At 36.6% G+C, this 23,857-nt stretch overlaps 1 protein-coding gene across 5 annotated transcripts in view; it reads right to left on the bottom strand.

The window, feature by feature from the left end:
• The window catches only part of ZFPM2 (zinc finger protein, FOG family member 2), a 315,579-nt gene that overhangs the window by 76,919 nt on the left and 214,803 nt on the right, over positions 1-23,857 (bottom strand). Inside the window, exon 1 of one of the 5 annotated variants that reach the window (XM_080579455.1) lies at positions 19,678-19,809. The exons of the other annotated variants lie outside the window; for them this stretch is intronic. Coding sequence (XP_080435581.1) covers positions 19,678-19,726 — 49 coding nt within the window. The 5' untranslated portion in view covers positions 19,727-19,809. Of the gene's footprint in view, positions 1-19,677; positions 19,810-23,857 lie in introns of those variants that run through there. 5 annotated transcript variants of the gene reach the window in all.

Here is a 23,857-nt window from a genome sequence, read left to right as displayed (position 1 = left end):
TTTTTACTAATGACTAAGATTCACACACATGGTTAATGTCTGCTACTTTGGAAACAGTGGCATTTGTAGGACTTGGCATTTGAGATGGCAGATGGGGTGGAAAGGAATTTGCCTCTGGGTTAAGGAGCTACATCAGCCTCCTTTGCCCACTGCAGAACTATTTTCTCTAAATCCCTCTTAGTGCACAGCAATAAAGATGCTTCCATTTCAAGCATCTGAATCTGAGTTTTAGCACTTTCTTTATTCTCAGAATTAGTACCATATACAAACGTTGGTCATAATAACAGCAAAATACACTGCAAATACGTGAGGCACAGTCAGGCCCTGGAGAGCCTCCAGTGTTAAGTGATATCTCAGATGCTGTGGCAGCTTTCTCACAGAAGGAGCACAGTTTCCTCCCCCAACGTGAGATCCCAGAGAAAGCATCCGACTTTAAACACAGAATTAGCTAAGTAAGTAACACATCATAAGGCAAAATAAAGAAAAATCTCAATCATGTTGCAAGCTAAACTTGGCACTTCACAGGACAATGCAATGACTTCAAGAACATGTTCCCAATAATAAATGTTAAATCCTTTGGTCAGTCACAATTTTAAAATTACAAAAATGGAAAGTGAATAGGTGATTAGAAAAACATATTCCATCTCTAAAACAGACACAGATAAACTGAAATATACACAGACATCTCAGACGGAGACTACACCAAAAAAAATCCTTTAAAAAATACTTTAAATTCCTATATATATTTGGAACTGCTAGTTCCTCACTGTGGCAGCAGCATTCATTTCCTAAACTTCTGAAATCCTCTTTATCAGCGAGATTCTCATACGCTCTTAAGAGAAAGTAATGGTAACCTATCACTTTTAAGACTACAGCTTTTGAAAACCAGACTGTCAGAATACTGCAGGATGTACAATAAAGAGCAAACGAATGGCAAAGAGACTGGCAAGATGTTTTAATATGTTTCTAGCATCTGTGATTGTATGATTAATTTGTTCTCTTCTCTCATACTCATTTCAAAATGGTAGGACAGCCTCTACCAGTTCTGAGTTTAGCATTACTGCAATTTGAGATCCTGGCTCTATTTAGGGACTTTATTGCCACAGAAAGCAGATTGATAATGATTATTATTATGAACATTTGTACGGCAACAACTACTGCAATATTTGGCTTATATTCAAATGAAATTTTTTCTCGAGTATCTTGAGCAAATGCCCAATAATCTGTGTATAATCTCACTTTCACAAAGTGAAGAATGATTTTCTTTCCCGTTAGGTTGTATGAAGTACTGGAGGACTCCCCAAAAATAAAAACCCATGTAAAAGCACATCTTATGGAGTTCCTGAATACAGTCAGGCATTGTAAGAGCTGAACATTAACAAAGCTGTCTAAATACACACAGTTCATTTGGCAACAGTACCTGCTGCTTAAATTACCAGTGATTTTCTATTGCTTCTTGGTCTGAAATCTTACTGTCTGACCCCCAAAGAAATTAAAAGTTTCATAAATCTCTTGGACTGTCCTGCCATAACTACCCATCCGTCTTTCTGAAAAAATGAGGTTAGTGGGTCACTACTTTTAATAGATGATTTCTTGAGTGAGACTTGGGTCATTTATAGTTTGACAGATTTTTGGCAAGTGCCCTTCATTTCAAAAGATATTCACAATCTCCAGCACTAATAATTGTACTCGCATCTCTTAGTGTTTTAACTAAAAACAGAAAAAAAGGCAATTCACAGCATAGTACAATCTTCTCTTCTTAGTCATTAGTAAAACTAAAAAAATGTTTTTCAAAGAGGGGGAAGAAGGAAAAAAGTGGTAGATTGGAATTCATGGAGATAACTCATTTTATGCATTCAAAATTTTCAACTTCTTTTTCCTCGTTATCTCTATAGAAGTGTCATGCACTTGAGCAGCTAGGGTGAAAAACCTGTTAATGAATATTGGTATATCCCATAGCAATTATTTTATAACTGCTCCAGTTCACTTGAGTTGGCCAAATTCTACAGAACTGTCAGCATGCTGACCAAGAACCTGTATGAAGGCTCATTTAACCTTCCCTGTATATATGAGGTCACTTTACATATAAAAGCCAGTATTCTTATCACATTAGTGGTTTTGAACTGACTTGGCCATTTCTCTGAAGACAATACTTTGATCAAAGGAATTACATGGTTAACCTGGGAGCCATTGTCTCTTACTCTAGATATAAGAGTTTTGTAAGATGTACGTTCTGGCAAAGAATAGAAACTAATGATAATTTAAAAAAATCTTTCTAAGTCCGATAATTTATTTTGGTGCTGAACAAGAAAGAACAGAATAGACTAATGAGGGCTAGAACCAGCCTTTACATAATTTCAAAGACTATTTTTATCTTACAGAGATTTTTTTTTAATAATTTCTTTCACTTTTCAAATGCATCCAGAAAATACATTTTGTTTCTCAACTTTTAGTGCAATAGTTTACCCCTTGAAGAAATTCTAGTCATTTATTGACTAGTATCTTTGCTAGCAGACCTACTTTTAGACCGGATGGGCTGTTTCAAAGCAGACTACAATAATAGTCTTGCTTTTATAGCAAGAACATTTGAATTCTGATTTTCTGTATCTCGCTCTGAAATAATTTCGCATTATATTTGGTGCAAATGGGTTACTGTTTTCTAACACAGTATATTATTCCAGAGCATGGAGTGTTTTTTTCAACGTGTAACCTGTCAACTCTGATCTTGCAACCAATCATCAGTGCTAAGAGGTGCATGCAGTAGTATTTGTTTAATCATTTAGGTGTTTGACATTATCTTCAAAATGTTAGCCTTCTGCTCTCTCAAATTGTGGCACTGTAGAGCTGCAGAACAGATCATCTGTTCCATCCACTTGACTCAAGACAGAATCAACCACATCCTAGTTCATCTGAAATTTATTCCATATAGCCTTTCTTCCCTTAAAGACCTCTACCGATGTACACTACATAACCAGTTCCAGCGTTTCACTTTCCTTGTCCCAGACTGATTTCAAGTAGAAATCAGAGGTTTTTTGAATGTCAGAATGCTTATATGACCCTGTAAAGTTGAGCCCATTCATTCCTCTTGTAAAAGGAACTATTTGTTCGACACTACAGTTCCAAAAATATAACTGCCTGCATTAGAATTCCTTATTTCTACATTCTTTTTTTAAGTGCTGTTCTGTGAAATCATTTGTGACTATGTTGATTTTGTGTAATTTATTATCACTTGCACCACCTTCTCTTTTTCTCTTAATATTCTCAATTGATTTTTCTCCTTCGGTAAGAGGACACCAGAGTTGCCTTTGAAAGAAAGTGCTGAAAGACTCAACATTCTTTGCAGATCCTTTTACTTTTCATTTCCTGCTACAGGGGAAGAACCACACTCCATACCCATATCTTCCCAGTAATTTCGTTGTTGTTGTTCTTTACTTGAAGTTCCCCAAAGTGAAAAAAATAAATTGCCTTCCCCTTCCAATGAAAAAAATGCAGGCAAAAGTAATGAAAATTTCCTACAACAGCACAGTGAAAGGGAGATGGATATATAAGAGAAAGAAAGAAAAAAAAACACACAGGTTTGTAAGAATACTTAAATGTCAAAACACTGGACTTCATTTTATCTATGTCCAGTGATCACTTAAAGACAGAGATCAACTAACTACACACAGCAACCGTTTATTTAGTAAAAATGATGTGTATGGTGCCATACAAATAAATGTGCAAATACAAATAACACAATTCCTGGCCTGAGGATTTTGAAGTCTTAACTGCCACACACTTAACACACTGAAACATTCAAGTAACCTTGGTATGGGCAAATTTGAAACTGTATCTTTAAGGGCTTTGTTTTGTTTGCAGTAGTAGAGGAAGAAAGGATTGCTGCTGCAAAATGTGGAGTAATGCTTAACACAGCAACAAGTACTCTACTTCAGAGGAGTATCCAAGACAGTCCTACTGTCTTCTAATCCAAACCTTTCTTTAACCAATGCCCTCAAAAGGTATCAATGTTCTTTGATTTGCATTTTTCCCCTTTGCTGTTTCCCCTCTGTAGCTACCTCTGGCATGCACTTTCCATTTCTAAAAAGACTGCAGGTGCTTCTCGTTTCTTCCTTTTAGTCTATCTGGTCTTAGTTTTCAACGTTTTCTGTAGAGCAGCATGTCTGATGAACACCCTACTTCTTTTTCTTTTCTGCCTTGGATAAGATTGAATTGGGATCTAAGAATCTTAGCCTAATTAAACAACAAATACACCACTCTGCTCTATGCCAAACCTTGGCTAGCCTTGCCTCTCTGATGCCCAGCTTCTAGTTCAAGGGCAGCATGGAGGAAACAGCTTTTAATGTCCCTTCCAATGTCACTTAAAACTCCTACCCTTCTAATTTAACCTTTCAAAATCACAGCCTTTCCTATCCATCCACACAGCTGAAACCACACCGTCACGTTAATTGCAACAACCTTACTATCTGTTCACAATTCTGTTATCAAGATAATTTTCCATTGCCTTGGCCATGTAATGACTGCCTTTGCATCTCTCTGTTGGTTTCTCATTTCTACTGCACGTAATAAAATATTTGTCCTCACTCCCATGGAATATTTCCTTCCTCCTTTACTCACGAGGTCTGCTCCATCTTCCCCTAAAACAAGTCTTCAACCCACACTTTTCCAAAACGAAGCTCTGTGCTCTCTGCAGTTTCCTCATACTTCTGATACACTGCCCATCAGCACCCACAGACCTACCTGTTTTTTCTTTCATACCCAAGCCTCCCTTTCGCTTTCAGTATTTCTATGAATTTAGTTGTTGCTGGTGTGCTGACACCAAAGCATACCACATATTAAATACTGTTTGCTTAATCATGTTGTCTGTCTGCATACAGCAACTCTGGTTTTTATCCAGTGGTGTCCCCACTGCAACACCTGACTGTTGAAAGAGCAGTGGAAATAATAATAAAAAAAATTACACAAGATTTTGAAAAACTTATTTTTTTTCTGCAAATATAAATAAAACTGTGCTGAAAAAAATAATTTAAAAATATGACCATGCTATGAAAAATGTCTATATCTCATCCAGAGAAGATACAATTATCAGTTTACAAAACTGGGGGTTCAGTCCTGCATTATGGTGACATTACTGTGCAAATACAGAACTGTTACTTAGCCTTTCAGGACAGTATTATGAGAGTCTTAGTCATAATCATAGTCAACAATTTATCTAAAAAGTGGTTTCACATTTTTGTGATCCAGCCTGTGAGTTACAAAAGCCAAGTTAGCCAGACTAAAAAGGTTATCATAAATTTACTGTACTATTACAAATACTATTGCTGCTATCATAGAGTTAAGATTTTCACATCCCAAGAAAATATGTGCCCATTTATACTTCCCAAAAGTAAAAAACCATGGACTTTTCAATTATTGTAGGGTTTATTCCTGTGAGTTGTAAAAGAACTGTCCCCAAATATTAGATTCAGACCTGAAGAAATTTTTATCTTAATCTGAACTTTGCATTTAGTGTTCATCATCTCTGATGAACAGGAAAAATGGAAACTAAATTCATTTTTGTCCTGAATTCACATACTATATAGTTTGAATAGCTGTAGTATGAACTCTCCCTTCACTGAAAATATACTAGAAAATGTACATTGCTACTAACCTCTGTTGCAATCTTGTGGTAACAAAAGTATATTTTATGTTTTGAGTTAGATTGGATTCCAGCTTTCCAAAAGTGGAAGGAAAAGGCAGTAATCTACTTTTATACTCAGTTTTCAAGGTCTGATAAAAAAGTTGTAACAGGACTGTGACTAGGCTAAAATAAACATAGATAGCAAGGCATTGTTAAAAAAAAAATCAAATATACCTTTTGTAAGTTTGTCGGAAAAATATCACTTGTGATAAAATGTCTCCTTTTGGGGCAGAGGATGCCTAAAGACAGGGAATGGAAGAGCCTTTTGTCATTCAGGCTGGAAGCACTTGACAATGGAGTGAGCCGAGGATTAGACAGGCTGCACAGGAGTTGCTTACTCTGCTATCGTCTGCACACAGCCATAGTTCACATGTGTTCTTTTGAAGATTTGGCCCAAATGGAAGAATTTGGTCTCTGGGAATCTAAAACTTTCTTCATCTTGTGGAAGGGAAGTTGGGAAAGACTGAGCCACCTTACTGAGCACCACAGCAGGGAATTTCTCACTGGCAGTGCTGCCCAGGCACAGGGGAAGCTGCCCCTTCACCAACATCTCCAAAACATCAGCAACTTTTTTTTTTTTTTTCCATTCAGTGCAGGCATTTATTTTGATATGATTCTAATGACACAGACATAGGCAACCTCCATGAGGTACGTAGGTCTACCAGTGCTTCCCACTAACCTTTTCGTTGCCTCCTGAGCAATGTTTCTGGAGGTAACATCTGAGAAATAAAGCTGTATGAAAGCTACCTTGCTAGGGATCTGTGGGGGATCCCCACAAGCAACCTTATAGCTCAAACGACTTGCTTTCTCTGCAGGGGAATGCAGCTGGGGTCCTCCAGGAGAGAAAGGTTGCAGAGTTTCCACTTCTCTACATGGACTTTTCTCAGCTAAAGTGTAGTCTGAATACTTTAACTTAGTATGTTCTGCTGCTTTTGAAAATCTTTTTGACAAAGCACAAAATGATGATCCAGATGAGAGTTACGAATTGGACCCACTATTCTCCTATTACAAAAGCATAATCAAATGCCTTGTTTTCTCTTTTTCCGTACTTCATTTGCAGCAACAAAAATAATCTAGCTAAACTAAAAAAATGGAGAATAAATCTAGGAAATAAAAATAACTTATTTTCATAAATTTAGCTGTATACTGGGCAGATTAATTTTGGCCTTCTTCACTTTTTATTTTTCTGATTTTTAGACAAAGCATTTTTTAACTTCTGTTAAGGAAGAAAGGCCAATGACATAATGCAATGAAAATCAGTAGGATAATTTTTGTATCTAGTCTATAGGCCACGTATGTTCCTTGTCATTCTCCTTCTCTCGTGCCATTCTCTCAGTCACAATTCCAGACCCATTTTTAGACTGAAGTGAAAATGATGTTTGTTTTCACATTTTCTATTTTTGGTATATTTAAAGGTAATTTTTAAGGTGATAAGAACTGACAATCTCTTAAATTTGGAATACATATATTCATCTTTTTATAAAACGCTTTATCAAAATCCGGCTGGTATTGCACCAACTAACATGGTGTTAGACTATAGCACTTTTGAGTCATGATATGGTGAAGCCAGACAAAGGCACTTTAGGTTCACCTCCACAGATTTATAGCTTGGAAAATATGTATGTTGTGTTCATAATCTGGCAGGAACACTGTAGAGACCTAAATTTTCTTAAAAGATGTACTGCGGTATTATTTGTATATCTAAGTCCGTATGCAGATTTATTCTATTTTGGGGAGTTCACAAAACAGAAGTTATTTCCAAGTTAAGTGTATATATCCGAATCTCCTCCAAGGGGAGACTGAGGTGACTGAGAGTTGGGCTTGCACCACTTTCTACTCTGTCAGGCCATAAGCCAATATTGTAAGTTGCATTTTTTACTTTTCTGAGTCATCCAGATAAAAGGAAAAAACAGTAACATTCCCTGCACTGTGTACCACTCAGATAACAGACAAATAAATATAAACAAAACAACATCAATCTTTATGTATATATTTAAAAAGGAAGTGCAGTCCTTCAGATCACATGTGTTTGTTTCCTCCTCTTTCCACTTTCCTGTCCTTATCCTGCTTTTTGCCCTCTAAAAGCAAGCCACCCCCTCCTCGGTATGCCTGCAGTTACTGATGCTATTCTTATTTCAGGAGAGAGGCACTCACTCTCTCTCTTCTCCAAAAAGGACAACACTGATTCCCTAAATATTTTTACTTACAGCTTTCAAACAGGGGACGGTTCACCTTCTCGATCTAACCCTGTTGTGCCTCCTTTCCTGGCCTGTATCATCATCCTTCCAACACCCAGCAGAGTTGGGGGGACTGCCTGTTTCATCCTATAACCTTAATTGTCAAATCGGTTTCTGGGACTCCAGGTGAGTAAAAAGAAGCAGAATTAAGGAATTATAGGGAGGACATGCCGTGCTAAGCTGGCTTGCTGCTTGGATGGATGGCTCTCACAAGACTCCCGGGCAGAGGCTGCAGCGAGGACGTGGGATGCTGGAAGCGGCGGTACCCAGCCGCTCCGCCGTCCCACGGGGCTGTGCCCGCACGGGCACCACGGTGGAGGAGCCTGCTGCCAAAGATTGCCACGGGGAATAAAAGAAAAACCTGAGGGATAAAAATGGAGAGCTTCCAATTAAAATTACCATACTGTAATTTTGTTAGTTATCAGTGACAGGCTAAAGTACATAGCAGCTTAACTGACAAGAAAATGTCCTTTTGGGCATAATACAGCGTACGGATCTTTGACTTTTTAGCATGCAGTGTCCAGATGGTACTTTTTGCTTCACGTTGTGATCAGGAGGCAGAAAGGCCATTTCTGAAAATGTGGCAGTGAAAGCCAGCATAGATCAGAGGCACACAAGGCCACCTGAATGTACGAGAATGCATCATACCATCGCAGGTAATCCTTACATGAGGGTATGTCCGGTAGGAAGGATATTTTCTAAATCTATTTGCTGGAGACGCTATCAAGTGCACTTAGAGCAGCAGTCTGTGTAGCTGATTGGAAACCCACCCTGCTGCTGCTGAATGCACGTGAAGAAGGGCAACAGTTTATTTACAAGATGTAAAGAAAAATGATCACTGAATGGTAAAACGTTCCGCTGAATTCCAGCATGCGATATTAACTTAGGAATGCCATTGTGTATTAAAAAGTTATGCCCTCCTCATTTTTTCCTGCAGTCTTTACTTTAGAGACGCACATGATGCGCTAACCCCCCCGCCCCACAGTCAAGATAATCTTTCTTCTTCAGCACAGCACAAATCCTGCGGCTAACTCCCCTCATGAACCTGAGTGGTATTGACATGGGGGTGTAGAGTCAGGCAAAAAACTAGGCATCTGCTGATGAAACACATAAACTACACACATTCAAGAACAAAACAAAAATCTTCTAAAAGCCTGTGTGTAAGATAAGACTGCCTTGGGGGCAGCTCGAACTTGCGGTCTTGGCCATTTACGCAGGATTTTACAGAGCCATCTATTACAGTATTCAACAAAAAGAAGTACTTCAAAAAGCTTCCGTTTTTTTTTTTTTTTTTCAGTTGGAAGTACAATAATTTGTAAGTCAAAATTTGGAAGTGTTCCCAGTTTTTGGCAGTAAAATGATAATACTGGGCATATCATTTTAAAGTGGAATCTCATGGAAGTTAATTCAGACGACAAGGTCACTTTTAGACATTTTTTTCCCTTATGTTTTGGACTGAAAATAATTCCCAAATCCTATTATTTGAAGCAGGGGTACTTACCATAGCAATCCCTGCCTCCCCTGATACACATGCTACCTCTGAGATAGAGTGCCTTAAAAAAAAAAAAACTCACAAGAATATATACCATGAGCTCCAGATTTTTTTAAGCAAGAAAAGAAAAAGTTGTACACTAAGAGATCATATAGTGTTCCTTTGTACTGCTTGGTTTTAATATACTGTACCTTTGTACTGCTTGGTTTTAACATGAACTTTTCTTAAGTGGAAGTCTTCTTCCTTTATATAAAAACAAGCAACTTTGAAGAAAAGGAAGAAAAGCATTCTGGGCTTTTAATGGGTACATTGAAGCAGAAACTTCAGTAATCTGGTAAACTAAAATCAATTTTGCACCAATTTTTTCTTCTTCTGTCTTACCCCTCAAACTTGGGGTATGATGCCCTGAACCTGCAAGAACTGTAACTAGTATTATTATTACAAATAAAACACAAAACCAAACCAAACAAAGCCAGCAATGTGTTTGTAGAGAATGGGAGGCTTATGGGAAATCCTGATTAAATTACTGTCACCAAATTAAAGAGGCATGTGGGGCTCAGACAGATCAACTTAATATTAAATCAGCTCGCACAGTAGTGATATACCCATGAAAAATATCATAGGTATAAAATAGAAATATACCATATAAATACAATGGAAATATCTCTTAAAAGCAATTTTTTCTTTCTTTCTTTCTTTCTTTCTTTCTTTTCTTTTTTTTTTTTTTCAATTTACCTTTTGAATAAATTGGTTTGAAAGTACAAATCTCCAAATCTCCAATATCTGGGTAAAGCCTCAAAGCCCTTTAAACCAAGGTTCCCTAACACCCTTTCCTCTATTTCTCTCACATTTTCTCTCACCCATAAAACCCATTCACCTTATATAAGCTGAACACTGTGATATACTATCAAAATACACGCTACATTTATCTAGAACAAAGTATAAACATTTCCAGTGTGTGTACTTAAGATTCATTTGCTTGCCAAATGGCTTTGTCTCCTTCCTTGGTTATTGTCAGAAGGAAGCAGTTTGATTCCAATGAATAGATTCCTCAAGCTCAGGTACTGCTGATAATAGGATTTATGACAAGCTAAAAAGCAAAAAGTGATCAGAGACCCTTTTTAAAACGCCATCACGCTGCTGACTTAAGGTATGTCTTAGAGGCCAGATGTAAGACCAAATATACACGTGAGCTTACACACGAGCTTTCCTGGGCAACTGTGCTCCCAGACATATGCCAAACTGTCACTGATTTAAAAGCAAATTTGCAAACACACCTGAGAGCACAGTTTGTAGAAGAATATTAAAGATTTAAGTATCACTGCTATCTTCAAATAAATGAATGTTTCTCTGTGCAGGGCTATTCCTTTTTTCTACATCAGTTCTATTGGCTAAAAAAGCAAAACAAAGAAGAGTAAGCAAGCTAGCAAATAGCAACAAACCCTCTATTTTTTAAATTGCTCCTAGCCCTGTGCCTCTCACTAACCAGATCCTACTTGCAGCCTCTGCTCTGTTGACAGTTGTTTGCTTTGTTTCTGTGGAAGCACTTCAGTACATGACAGATAGAACAAAAAGAAGAAAAGTGAATTCTACAAAGCAGGAACGCGGTGTATAGGATATCTAATGTCCATCTGTATACATACTTAAATAAAACAGAATCACACAAAACTAAAATACACTCTTCATGATCTTTCCCTCTCTCTGCCATGTGTCTTTTATGCGTATGAATCCAATGCATCTCAGAGATGATTATCTGGCAGTGTCCTACTAATCTGCTCATCAGCTACAGGACAGACAGGCACATTTTAAACATATCAGCTCCTCTGTGAGTCTGCGTTAAACTGAGAGATAGAAGACAAATACATTAAGCCAGCACAATCCTAAAAGATGATAAAAGCTTTAAGTGATCCAGGAGAGCCCCAGAACCAAAACTGGCGAACTTTAAAACTGCCTCTGCTGAAATGATGAAGCAGAATGTCTGTTAAGTATTTTCTTCTTTTAATTTTTTTTTCATATTAATACACAACACGGACACATTCTGTATATTTAACACAACAGTACAGATGGAAAGAATAACAACTGAAACTAATTCATTTTGATTTCTGCTTTACAAATAAGAGAAAGACTTGGTCTTCTCTGAAAGATTTATGAGGCTTCCCACCATAAAGGAGCCTGGATTATAGCTATGCTTACTTTATAAAATGAAATTCTGCCATTATAGGCAAGAGTTCATGGCTGTAATTATTTCAATGCACTTCCCAGTCAATGTGTCTTACACAGCTGAGCCAAACCCTCTCTTACATATGCAGGTCATTTCATAAGAAGTCTAAGAGCTTCAACAACTTTGTGTGACCTTGCATTGAATAACACTGGAAAATTGATTTGGCTCTAGTAATAAAAGACCGTCTGCATTATCTGCATTCTAATTATAATTAATATAACCAGGATAACTGCTGTATTATTTACGATTAGAGCTATGGTGAGCACAGTGTAATAATAATCTGCTACATAATTTTTTATTGATCTGATGGCTTTATTGCAGAAAAAAACAAAATGCTACACTGCTGTACTACTAAAATTGCCTTTCTAGACATGTCTGTTTAGAGGAAGAATGTTCATTTAACATTTCTTTTATCTCATCAAATTCCCATAGATTTTAATATCAGAGAGAGTATGATGCTTGCTTGCATGCTTGCTTTTTTTTTCTTTTTTTTTTCTTTTTTTTTTTTTTCTTGGCAAAAGAAAGACAAGATGGACTGATTAATGCACCCACATTTTCCATCGTTCATTTCCTGGGAATCATTCATTCCTTGCAATTCTTTAGCAATTGCAACACATCTCATTAACAGAATTGGGCTTGTACCCCACAAACGTACAGATCTCTCTGTTTCCATAGAAAATATCATTCTTAAAAACAAAACCAAAAACTCTTGAAAAATAATTCAAACTTGACAAAATAAATTTAATTTCTTTTTCAATATACTTAGCAGTCTAAATCACTGCCTAATCTCACATTTCAATTCTTTTTCCTAAATTCTGGTGAAACTGAAGCATTTTGACAAGAATTAAATATCTTGTGAGAAAACTCAAGGCAGCATTTCTAATAAGACTAAAAAAAAACCTGAAAATGAAGGGATTTTGCAATTTCAATATTAATTTCAGAAACTAGGTGGGAAAAAATAAGCCTATGCTTTTCCAGAAAGGAATTACAAAGCTGCAAACTCTCTAATGCCAAAATAAAATTTAATGTAAAGTAATAATAGGATACTACCTTTGTCTTCTGATCTTTACTTGCTCAGCAGTGAAATAATGAATAACTTGGATAGATGAGCTCATTATTAGACTTTATAGTTAATATTTACAAGTATTAATCTTGAGAGTTTATTCTTAGAAATTGTTTCCAACTGCATCAAAACAATATCAGAAATTAATTATAAAGTAAGATAGAACTAATAGCTATCATATATTTATAGGAAATTTATAGATACTCATGATTACATATTACATTATTAATAATAGGTGAGCTGATGTTATCATCTGTGAAAGAAAGATAAATTCTCACTTTCTTATTCTTTCCATGCATGTTTTCATCTCCGAAGTCTGTGCTTCTGGGTAATGTTTTCATGTTTTCTAACAGCTTCTATACTCTTCCCATATAGAACTGTTTGCATTTAAGCCTTGCTGATTCCTACCCAATTATGTTATCTTAATATATTATTTCATTCTAATTTTTTAGAAAGAAAAACTACCAATATTCTTGCAGCTGTGTACAGGTATTTAGCTCTCATTTGTGCTGCTCTCAAGAGTTTTGTTTGTTTGTTTGCTTGTTTTCCACCAAAGCACAAGCTTGAAATAATTTGAAATAACACCCATTACTAAATCATCCCCCCAGCGCAAGGTTCAAAGAGAATACTTATTTTCCTCACTAGTATCATCTATGACTTCCCCATTCACTGGTCCCTGCAGTACCCCCTTCATCTGCTCTTTGATGTCACACTTCTGACATTAGCCCAACCTTATGAAGGGTAACTCCTTACCATTGCTCACCAGGAACCGTCCCTCCAACCTGCTACTGACAAGGCTATTCTCTCTCACTCAGTCAGGCCCACAACTGTTGCCATTTTTTACTCTTCTAATTGCTCAATGTCCAGTAAGTCACAAAACACAAGCCTCCCTCCCACAGTACTGTGTACAGAACCAGTATCTTCACCATGAGTGCTAGATGTGATGTTCAGAAGACCACCTTACCTAACATCAAAGATCAAGCAGCAAAGTACCCCAACATTTTAAGGTATAGATGTGATTGTCATCTCTGGTTACAAACCACTTATATGTAAAGCAATGAATGCTAAAATATTACTGGAACTTGTTACTGCATTAAAAAAAAAAAAAAAGATTAAGATCCAATGTCAGTGTCAGTCTGTATATCTCTGTGAAGGCTAGATACGTGTGCTTCACTGAAATATTCTATTTTAATGTGATCGAAGCACAAAATGAAATATATAGGTGTTCTACGGAGTGCTTCAGTTTTCTATATGAGGACTTCTTGTAGAGTAATGCTCTGTTATATTTCAGTTTCCTAAGAAGACGAACATGCAATCATAAACACATTTACACTTCTGTGAGAGGAATAAAGATGGCCAGTAACATGGTACTCAGAAAATCCCTTGTTCCCTGATCTTATTCATTTTTCTGCTGTGAAATGGCAAAATTATGACATTTACAAATTGGATGCTAAGAAGAATAGAGGTCACATTTATGTCTAGATGCTTGTCATAGTCTACCATTTGGACTAAATGTGGAACTGTGATTGAGCAATTGTTTTCCATGAATTTGGGTGGATGAGAGAATGGATGTGCTCTCTATCTTGGTATCTGGGATCATTCCAGAGGACCTGCTAGAATAATTACTTTTGTTCTATTTTATTCTACATACACCAACATTTCTGGAAATGTATGAATACATCCTTCACAGAGAACATTCAGTGATTTTTGCTTGGAACGGCTCTGTAGAGAAGGCAAGAAAAGTATCTCATGCCTATTTTTCTTATAAGCAAACAAAACTGTCTTATATCTTGAGAATGGAGAGATGCCAAAATTCCTTCTTTCTTCATGCAATGTTCAGCTGATTGCAGTGGGATTTGTTTTTGAATGTCCTAAAGACTTTTTTTTTGTTGTTATTATGTAATACCAAAAATGGAATTATTGAATTATTTATTTTTATTATGTGTTGTCATGACCTATTATAAATCGAGGCTGGGCTTTTCATGACATCTCAATTATTTCTATGTTCAGTGAATCCATTTTGAAGACAAAACTGTTCTGTAAACTCATCCTGGCTCCAGAAGTCAAGCTGAGTTCTTTCTATATCACTCATCACCAACAAGAGTGTTTCTGAGGACCAAATTAGGTCTTTTTTTAATGACAGCTGTTGAAGGCATTCAATGCCCTCAGTAGGTTTGTACTGATATAGAATGGCTTGGCATTTATTAAACCATTCTGATGAGGACATGTATGAGTAAAATCCAGTTCACAATTTCTTAGATGTATTGAACCCTGTTGTACCAAGAGAAATGAAAGAGAGTAAACTTTTTTTCCTCTTCAAAGCCTACAGATTTAATTTTGAATGAAGACAATAAGCATATCTATTGATCTGATAGATATTATCACTGAAGTTGTTCTTCTGGGCAGAGTCATATATTAAACCTGCGAGAGTATCACAAAACATATGTTATCCTTAAATTTGCTAAATGAAGGACAAATTCATTATTTTGGTTACAGTAGCCGCAGCTAATTAAAGTTTCCCAACAGCTTAGAATTTCTTATATTTCTGCCTACTTCTTAAACATTACTTTTGAGGTTAAAGCTTTACATAAATAACAATAAAATTTGGGAAACACCTTTTTTTTTTTTTTTGGGAGGGCGGATTTTGGGATCATGGGAGAAATTCAATAAATTGAAAGGTTATCACCAGTAAAAATGTCTAACTGTATTTTTAATAAGTCTGCAAAAATCAGCTGGCAACTTAACTGAAACCAGTTAAACTCATAAATGTTTAGTCCACAGTAAATACTGATGATTTTGGTTGACTATAGAGGAAATACTAGAGTAGAAAGATAAGCAGATACTGAAAAAAATATATCATCTAAGAATCATCTAACCATATCTGCTAATGTTATGTTTTCAAACTGTTTACCTAAGAAAACCGTGGACTTTTAGCTTATTTAACCACAAACAGTTCACTTTTAAAGCATTGCTCCAAATTTTGCTACAACCTTGTAAAACAGGCATTTCATTTCTCCCCGTGCAGATAGACAAAGGGATGTCACTGTCAGGCTGTAACAGGGATATATTCTATGTGTTGTAAGAGAGTTATATTGCAAAATCCTTCAAAACAGTCATTGTTATCAACAAAAGTTGAGGATGCATCTCCATCCATGCAGGCCCTCCTACCTCAGTTTTTAATCTGAAGGCTGTGCTTCATTGGCTATTATTGCTCAGACTATTCACTAACATTAAAGATGAGACATTTCTGTATTTTCTACGCTGACTAGAGACCATGCAAAAACAAAATCATTGTGATGAAATTTAGCCTACAGAAAAATGTTTCTGGACAACAGCAGCCACAGCAAGGTAAGAACACCTATTATCTCCTGTGACCCCTTCACTTTGCTGATGGCTGAACTTCAAAGCCTACTTTTGGACAAGTTAAAATACTAATGTGATTAATAACAGGGATTTAATTTTTTACACCAAACTACACAACGAAATTAAATTAAAGTCATCGTCATGTCATTCTCTCTCATCCCCCCCCCCACCCCCCCCCATCAAGCTAATGCACTATAAAGGTTGCAGTTAGAAATCACAGATCTGTTCATGGATATTTCATGAGCCCAAAAAAGGCTAAATTTGTTAGATAAATTATTCATTGTGAATTATTTGCTCAGCTATATACTTTGCATGTGCACTGTATTTATAAATTTAGCAGGGATTCTGGTGGTACCTCGGGAAGAAGCACAGTGTAAATTCCTTATATTCCGCTGCAGTGTTCAATTTGTCTCACCGTATGTGTTCTGCGGGTGAAATTCAGCCCTCCCACACACTCACTGGTTACCGAGGCTTTCCACACCATTATGAAATCCACCCCCCGCTCTCAGCCCACAAGTAGGCCAGACTCGCAGCTAGCTACGGTTAACACCTCCCCTATGGTGGGTGTTAAAGCCACCATATCTGCACAAGGAAAGGGGTGCTGTCAAGTTATTAGAGATGCTTTGGGTTAAACTTGCTGTTGGTTTGACATGCCCAAAGCCAGATGATTCTGGGCGGCAGCAGGGCAGGTGAGCAAAAGCAGGATGGAGAGGCGGGCAAAGGCCTTCTGGCTCAGCTCTGGTCACCCCACAGCCTCTCTTGAGGTGAAAACCTCACCTGGATGTACACCACACCACTCCTTACAGCATTTTATGGAAAAGGTAGTGTGTTAGTCTTCTTGATTCTGATGACGCAAAATTAGAAATTTCATGTTAAGGTATCAGAGGAAACCTGAAAACTCTCACTGACCAACCTTGAATTTCTTCCCATTAAGGACTCCAGAAAAAGTGGGAAAATCTCTCTGAGCAAATATGCCAATGTGAGCATTAAATGACAAAACAAACAAACCTGTTTATGTTGTATACCATGTTAAATCTCCTTGGAAGATATTTAAATCTTCCAAGAAAACAAGTGAAACAGTATCGGTATCTTTTTACAGGTGAAAAGTCAAATATGGTAGAACACAGAATTGTATGCTATTAACAAGAACAGAAATTTTAATGAAAAATGAACAGTGATTTTAGAGACAGCTAAACAATTTTTATTTTAGCAGTGATACAGAGCAGGGAGATGACTTGCCAGTATATCAACTGAACACTTTTATCCTTTCGGCTGCTTAACTTCTAGCAGAAGTAACTTGAACAGGACTACAGTTTAATACACTACGGCTTACACAGAAGGTATTATTTTCTCTTTGACAGGGTCCAGTGCTATTTTTACGCTGTTTGATAGAGAGCCGCTGTTAGGCCTCAGGGAAGGAATAGCGATTCTTTAAGTAGGGCTTGCCTAACAGCAGCATCCTCCCTCCTGCCACTTTATCCACCTACGATATAAGAAGCGCTTGACTCTCCTTTTGCTTTAAAAAACACACATCGTTAACTATCTCTTTGGTAATCCGCCTAAAAAACCCCAGCTTGTTTGTCCGGGATGCCTAACTCCGACACCAGCCGCTCTGTTTGTTCGTCCCTTCCTCCCCACTCCAGCGCCCAGCCTCCCTGCCTCCTCAATCACATGTGTTGTTTCTCATTTAAATGAACAGTTGGATTCTTTTATTTCTTACAAGTGCTGGATTCGCCTTATCGCCCTCATTCCTTTGGGGGTTGCCAATTGGTTTTATCCACGGATGTATCATTTCTCATGCTTCCCTTTTTTCTTACAAAGAGAAAGAACCACTTCGTCAACAAGCCTCTCTGGAGTGGAAGATTAAAAACCTAGACATCACCTACCTTGCAGCGCTACTCCCAACTGGGTTGTGTAAAACTCAATTAAACTTGTCCCCATTGAATACTGCATTACAGTACATTAAACAGAAAATTCTTCAAGCGTGATGACAAAGCTTGAAACCTTGCCTCAAAGCTGTTCCTTGTAGCTTTCTTTAACATTTCAGTCTTTATGGTGCAAGTCTCCCGTTGACACAACTTTAGTCCAGCTATGAAAAATCACAGAGCCCCACAGGGATTAAAAGAGAAAGAGAAGGGAAAAAAAAAAAAAAAGAAAGAAAAAAAAAAGAAAACCCTGTCAAAGCTGGTCTTGGCACTTTCCTTAGTGCATCTATTGAGGCTATATCACCATCAGACAAACCTGAGAAGTATTAGAGAGAACTACGAAAATTTGACAATTTAGAGTAACACTACATTCACTCTGTTCAGTTGCCTTTATGCATTTGCCTTTCTCCAAGAAAAGCAGGTATTCACAATCTTTCCCAATTTGAAATGTTACATAACAGGTTAAGATTGGACCAAGATATGAATTAGAAAAGGGTACAATTTTAAAAAATGGTGTCAAGCCAAGATTTAAAACCTCTTCCCAAATCCAAATGCTGGTGCTTTCTGTGGAAGTACAAATTAATATCCAGATATAGAGCTATACCTCATTTTGATGTAAATTAAATACCAGAACTGGCTGGTAATATTTTAAGTATTAGTTTCTTCTGTCTGAGAGCCAACATTAAATTTACTTGAATTTGTTTCTACCTGATGGTAAACTCTCTCTCCAACTAATGACCAGAGTGTTTTCAAATTCACAGCATCTGAAAATGAATTGTCCATAGGATAAGAAAGTATTTTACAATAAAATCTCCCAAAGGAAGAGTCATGCATAGATAAAAATGGAAAAAGAGTGCACCAACTACATTCAGAAAAATTCCCACTTTTCTTACACAAACCTAATGAGATACAGCCGTGCTACATGTCAGCACCTCCAACTCCAAGTATATACAACAGTTATCAAAAGCCTGGCTGACTGAGTAGTTACATTTCAACAATACATCAATATACTTCCAAATAATCCTTTATTCTCTTTGACTCCTTATAGTGATAGATGTAGAGACATGCTGAGCATCCAAATCTTTCCTGAATAATAAGGCTTGAAATGTTTGCTACTTACCTTGTGCCTTAAAAATACTGTTAGTGCATACTACAAAGCATTTAAAAACATTGCCACTCAAGAAAACTCTCCTGCATTTCAGCCATGAATGCCATAAATCATACATTCACTATTTGGGCTCCTCAAACATGAAGAGTAATATAGAATACCTTCTTTTTTTTTGTATGTGATTAGTTTAGCTTATATGAAATATTCTGAGAAGGTGATACAAAAACAAAATAAAAATTGAAAATGCAATATACACTATTGCTATTGGTCTGTAATTTATCAGTCCACCTGTGTCATCAAGTGCTAGACTATCAGATGCAGACCACTCCATAAACTCCAAAAAAGAGACAATTATGCATCTTATTTTCAAAAGGGAACAAAGGCAAATGTAATTAAGCAACCCACATATTATCAAAATGTTAGGATTCAATTACTTCTGGCAGTCCTTTTCATCTCCTGAACTCTACGTAAAGTCCTGCACTGCTTCTCTCTGGTGTTTTAATTTACCAAACAGCCCCACTGGTAATGCAATAATTAGAACCTACGATGAAGAGATGGAAGAGGACTTGTAAGTCCCTGCTGATGACTTACCCTGTCTTGTGGCAATTTTATCCCATCTATCAAGGGCGGGGTTAAGCATCTTTGGGTGCTTATAATTGTTATATGTTATACATACGGGAAAGGACTACTCAGAGACTCGGTTCAGCCTTTTTTGGACATTTCCTCTATGAAAGAAAAAAAAAAAGGAATGAGAAAAATTATGGGATGGCTCTTTATTCCACTATATTGGTTTTGTACCAGTAGATGCCAATGAAAATAACTACGATACCAAATATATATATATATAAAATTAATAATAATCATAAAAAATGCAACAATCAAATCCTATATACTGAAAATATTTAAAGTACCCCCAAACCTAAACAGATACTCCATATGTTAAGGATATAATTTAATGGGTTCGGTGCTATGGAAAAAATCCTGTTTTCCATAGAAACAATAGTTATGTCATGTCAAGATAAAGCAAAATAATATAATAACCCTACAAGAATATTGAGTTTAAAACTCTAGCTTGTCTCTAATAATACCAAAGAAATACAAGATTGCTTCCTAAGTAAAGCAGAATTCTTATTCTTTGGAATACAGTTTTTTCTCTTTTTCTGTTCTCCATTTACAGTGTTATTCTACAAAACTCTCTAGCTTAACAAATATTAGCACATTTTCATCAGAGGTGCCATATGAAAATAAATAATTGGAAAAGGAACAGCACAATTTTTCATTGTGCTCAGCTGGGCATATGCCTCTACTAGCTAATTTTGGGGGGTAAAGCTAGCTAATTCATTGCAGCATGAATCACAGCCAACCTTGTACCAGGATCTGACAAGTTGTTACTATGTAAAAGTGACACAGATTGATAAATCAGGTGTTTGATTCGTGGCATACAGCTAAAATCTGATAGGACCACTTCCAGAACAGAGAATTAGGTTCAGATTTACCATTAAAAAAATGTAGGCTGTTTCTTTTTCTCAATAACCAACATCATTAGTAATAGTGGATGGAATCTGCCAATTGAAAAAGCAAATTGACCCAAACTTCCTCTACAAAGAAAGAAGGTAAAGAAACTACATAAAAATAAAGGCTGCTTCTGAATATTAATGGTACTCTGTCAGGCAAGTGTGCTCAAATGAAACATCAGCTAATCAGCTGCTATTGATTCTTCTGTAATACTAACATCTAAGAGACAAGACAACAGACATGATACAGCCACACAGAACTGACATACAAAAAGAGCACTTCGGATCTGAAGAATTTTCTTCAGTATCTTCAGCTTAAGAGCCAACTCTTTGGTTTCTCACCTACTGATTTAGCAGGAGCTAAAGCAAATGCTTTTGCTAAGGAAAGTACTTATCAATGGGCGCTTTTGCAGACTTCTCTGATGAAGGATCTCAATTATCTCTAACAATTAGACTTCTGAGTATTCATCTATTCACATGTTTAGACTTTGCAATAAGTACCAACACAACAAAAATCCAAGTGCTAATGCTAGGATCATGCTTTGCTTTGCTGAACATGTACATATGTTCTTAAAAGGAAGAAAGTCATGTATCAGTTCATCACTTTTTTGGAATCTTCTAGCTGAATATATTACAGATTTTTTTAGATCAGGCATTAATTTTTCTCCTTAATGTCACTTAGGAGTATTTTTATAAAGGAGAGGGATAGTATTTTGCAAAGAATGCCAATTGCTATTAAACCATGGATCTGTTTTTTTTTTTTTTTTTTTTTTTTTTTTTAAGAACAGATCTGCCAAAAGAGTCAAGTTGCTCAATTTCCAAAGTTAATCCATTTGTTATATGTCCTATAATTAAGTTCAAACCAAAGAAACAATGCAAAATGTTGTTTCTTTTGCACACGTTTCTGTAGGACAACAAATAAAGAATTGTAGGAAGTGCATCAGATAGACAGAGCAGTACCACACATGGGAGCAGATGATCATATTGTGGCAAACCAGAAAATTGTCATGTTTCACGTGTTATGGTCCAGTGGACGTAATTGAGAAATAGCTTGCATGTACAAAACCAGTATTCTCTCCTTGACTCACTGCAAAGCTTATGACATTCCAGGATTTACAAAGAAAACACATGGAAAGAGAAAGAACTGTATTTACAGAGCTGACCTCAGCAGATCTTCTGAGATAGTGCAAAGGGTTGAGAGTGTCTTCCAAGAGAGCAACAAAAACTGTTCATTCTTTAATCTATTATTAAAATTTCAACTTTTCCCCTAATTTATCTAGTTAAAAACAAATAAAATGCATAATACTTTCCATCACAAACAGCTTCCTTAGTAAATTGCTGCTGGAGCACTCGCCCATGAAAGACGGGACAGGGTTCTGAACATATAACCAACTCTTATTTAGCCCTAATTAATTTCTATTTTAGGAGGGAAAGGAAGATAAAAGTCTTGAAGTCATACTTCAGGCTACACTTTCCACCAAAGTAAGCCACTGAAAAATATCATTGTTTGTGATTTTATACTTCATTTGCTCCAACGATAAATATAATTTAATTGAACCTTAATCATAAAACTGGCTTAGCCTTAGCAATCTGTCAGTCTTATTTTAAATTTTCATTTAATTGTAACTTGAAAATGCATTTAAACCTCTCATAATTTAAATCCATTAAAATGCACGTGCAACCACCATAAAAGCAAGCCTGTTCCCATTTAAAAGAACAGTTTATTAATAGAAGATGCACAGCGATCACTTGATGCCAGCGTCTCATTTCCTAGTGTAGAACAGTTCCTTATAATCTCATACTTCAAGTTCAATTGCCCATCTTATAGTAAAAGCGAACTTTTTGGCTGGCCAAAGGCACAATTGTCTCCCCTATATCTCAGACTCTTCTGTTCCTATGTTTCTGAACATTTGTTTCAGCTAGCAGATGAACCACAATACCTCACTGTGGTTTCAGAAACTAACAGTGTGTATCGTTAGTATGCACAGTCAATTCCTGTTAGCACACCGATCCTTGGTTTTCTCAAGAGTGTCTTTCATTTGTTCAGATTTTGAATAATTTGTGCACTGTTCTTACTGTACAATGGGATGTTTCTACCACATTATTTTTATATATTCAATTGAAAAAGCAAATTTCCATTTTTTTACGTGTATCTATACCATCACTGTTACAAGGAATACTCCAATCACCAAAATAATGTTATAGAGAACAGTACGTATTACCTGTGTACTTCTATTTTTTAAATAAGAAGTTACGACTGTTATAAAGCTGTCCGATAGTTTGAATACACCTGTGTTCTAGTGTCTAATACACTCTAAGTTTTCAATATTCTTTTTACACTGATTTGCACACCCTAAAATTTATGTTTTTCCATGTCATCTCTTGTGTTCATCACTTTACTGCAAAACCAGTGCTCTCCTGTAATTTGTAAAACTAAGACTAGCACTTCTCCTGAGTGCTTAACAACATTAGCTATCACTTACTACCTCTGTCTTCTACGCTTCTTTTCAAATTCATAATATTTCCTCTCAAAGATCATTAACCTGTGAAGGTGTAATTATTCAGAATAGCTAGAGACTCCTATGCAGTACACACTGTAGTTCTAGAAATTTCAGAACCTTCTGTGGCTCGAGTGAAACACTTTAACTAAGGCCTGAGTCATTTATATATATGTAAGTGTATATATATACATATATATGTTATATATACATGTATATGCATGCATGTAATATTATCACAGGAAATTTTACAGGTAATTTCTGCTCCAACAGTAAGCCTTGGTTCTGCAGGCCACCAACCAATTAAGTAATGCGTATCACCATGCAGTCACAGAAAACCTCTAGTAAATCTGCTTCAGCATCACACCTGGCTTCAACTATCATCATTCTGGCACACTCTAGCACGTATTTCTGATTGTCAGCATCACATTGCCCCCCATGCCGTGATGGTATGAAACTGACACAAGAAAGAAAAACTCAAATCTAGAACAGCTTTTCTATTTATTTTTCTGTTCTTCTTGTAACACAGAAAGTAATTATGTGAGAAAGCTACAAAGTTTTCTCTGTGTCTGCAGTTAACAGGGTTCATTCCTTAAACATTATACACACACTGAAGCAGGCTGCAACTTCTCCATACTTTCTTCAGTTCTCTTCAGAGAAGACTAAGATGGTGGGAAGGCTGAGGTGTGCCAAAGAAGAAGAGCAGATGCAAAGCAGTGGGAGCATCCTGCCTCATTTACCAGGGGGGCTGTAACAGAG

Source organism: Anser brachyrhynchus (genome assembly GCF_964034855.1).
Source record: "Anser brachyrhynchus genome assembly, chromosome: 2".
NCBI classification, from domain to species: domain Eukaryota; kingdom Metazoa; phylum Chordata; class Aves; order Anseriformes; family Anatidae; genus Anser; species Anser brachyrhynchus.
The sequence above is the reverse complement of the archived record's forward strand: the minus strand, read 5'-3'. Positions and strand labels throughout refer to the sequence as shown.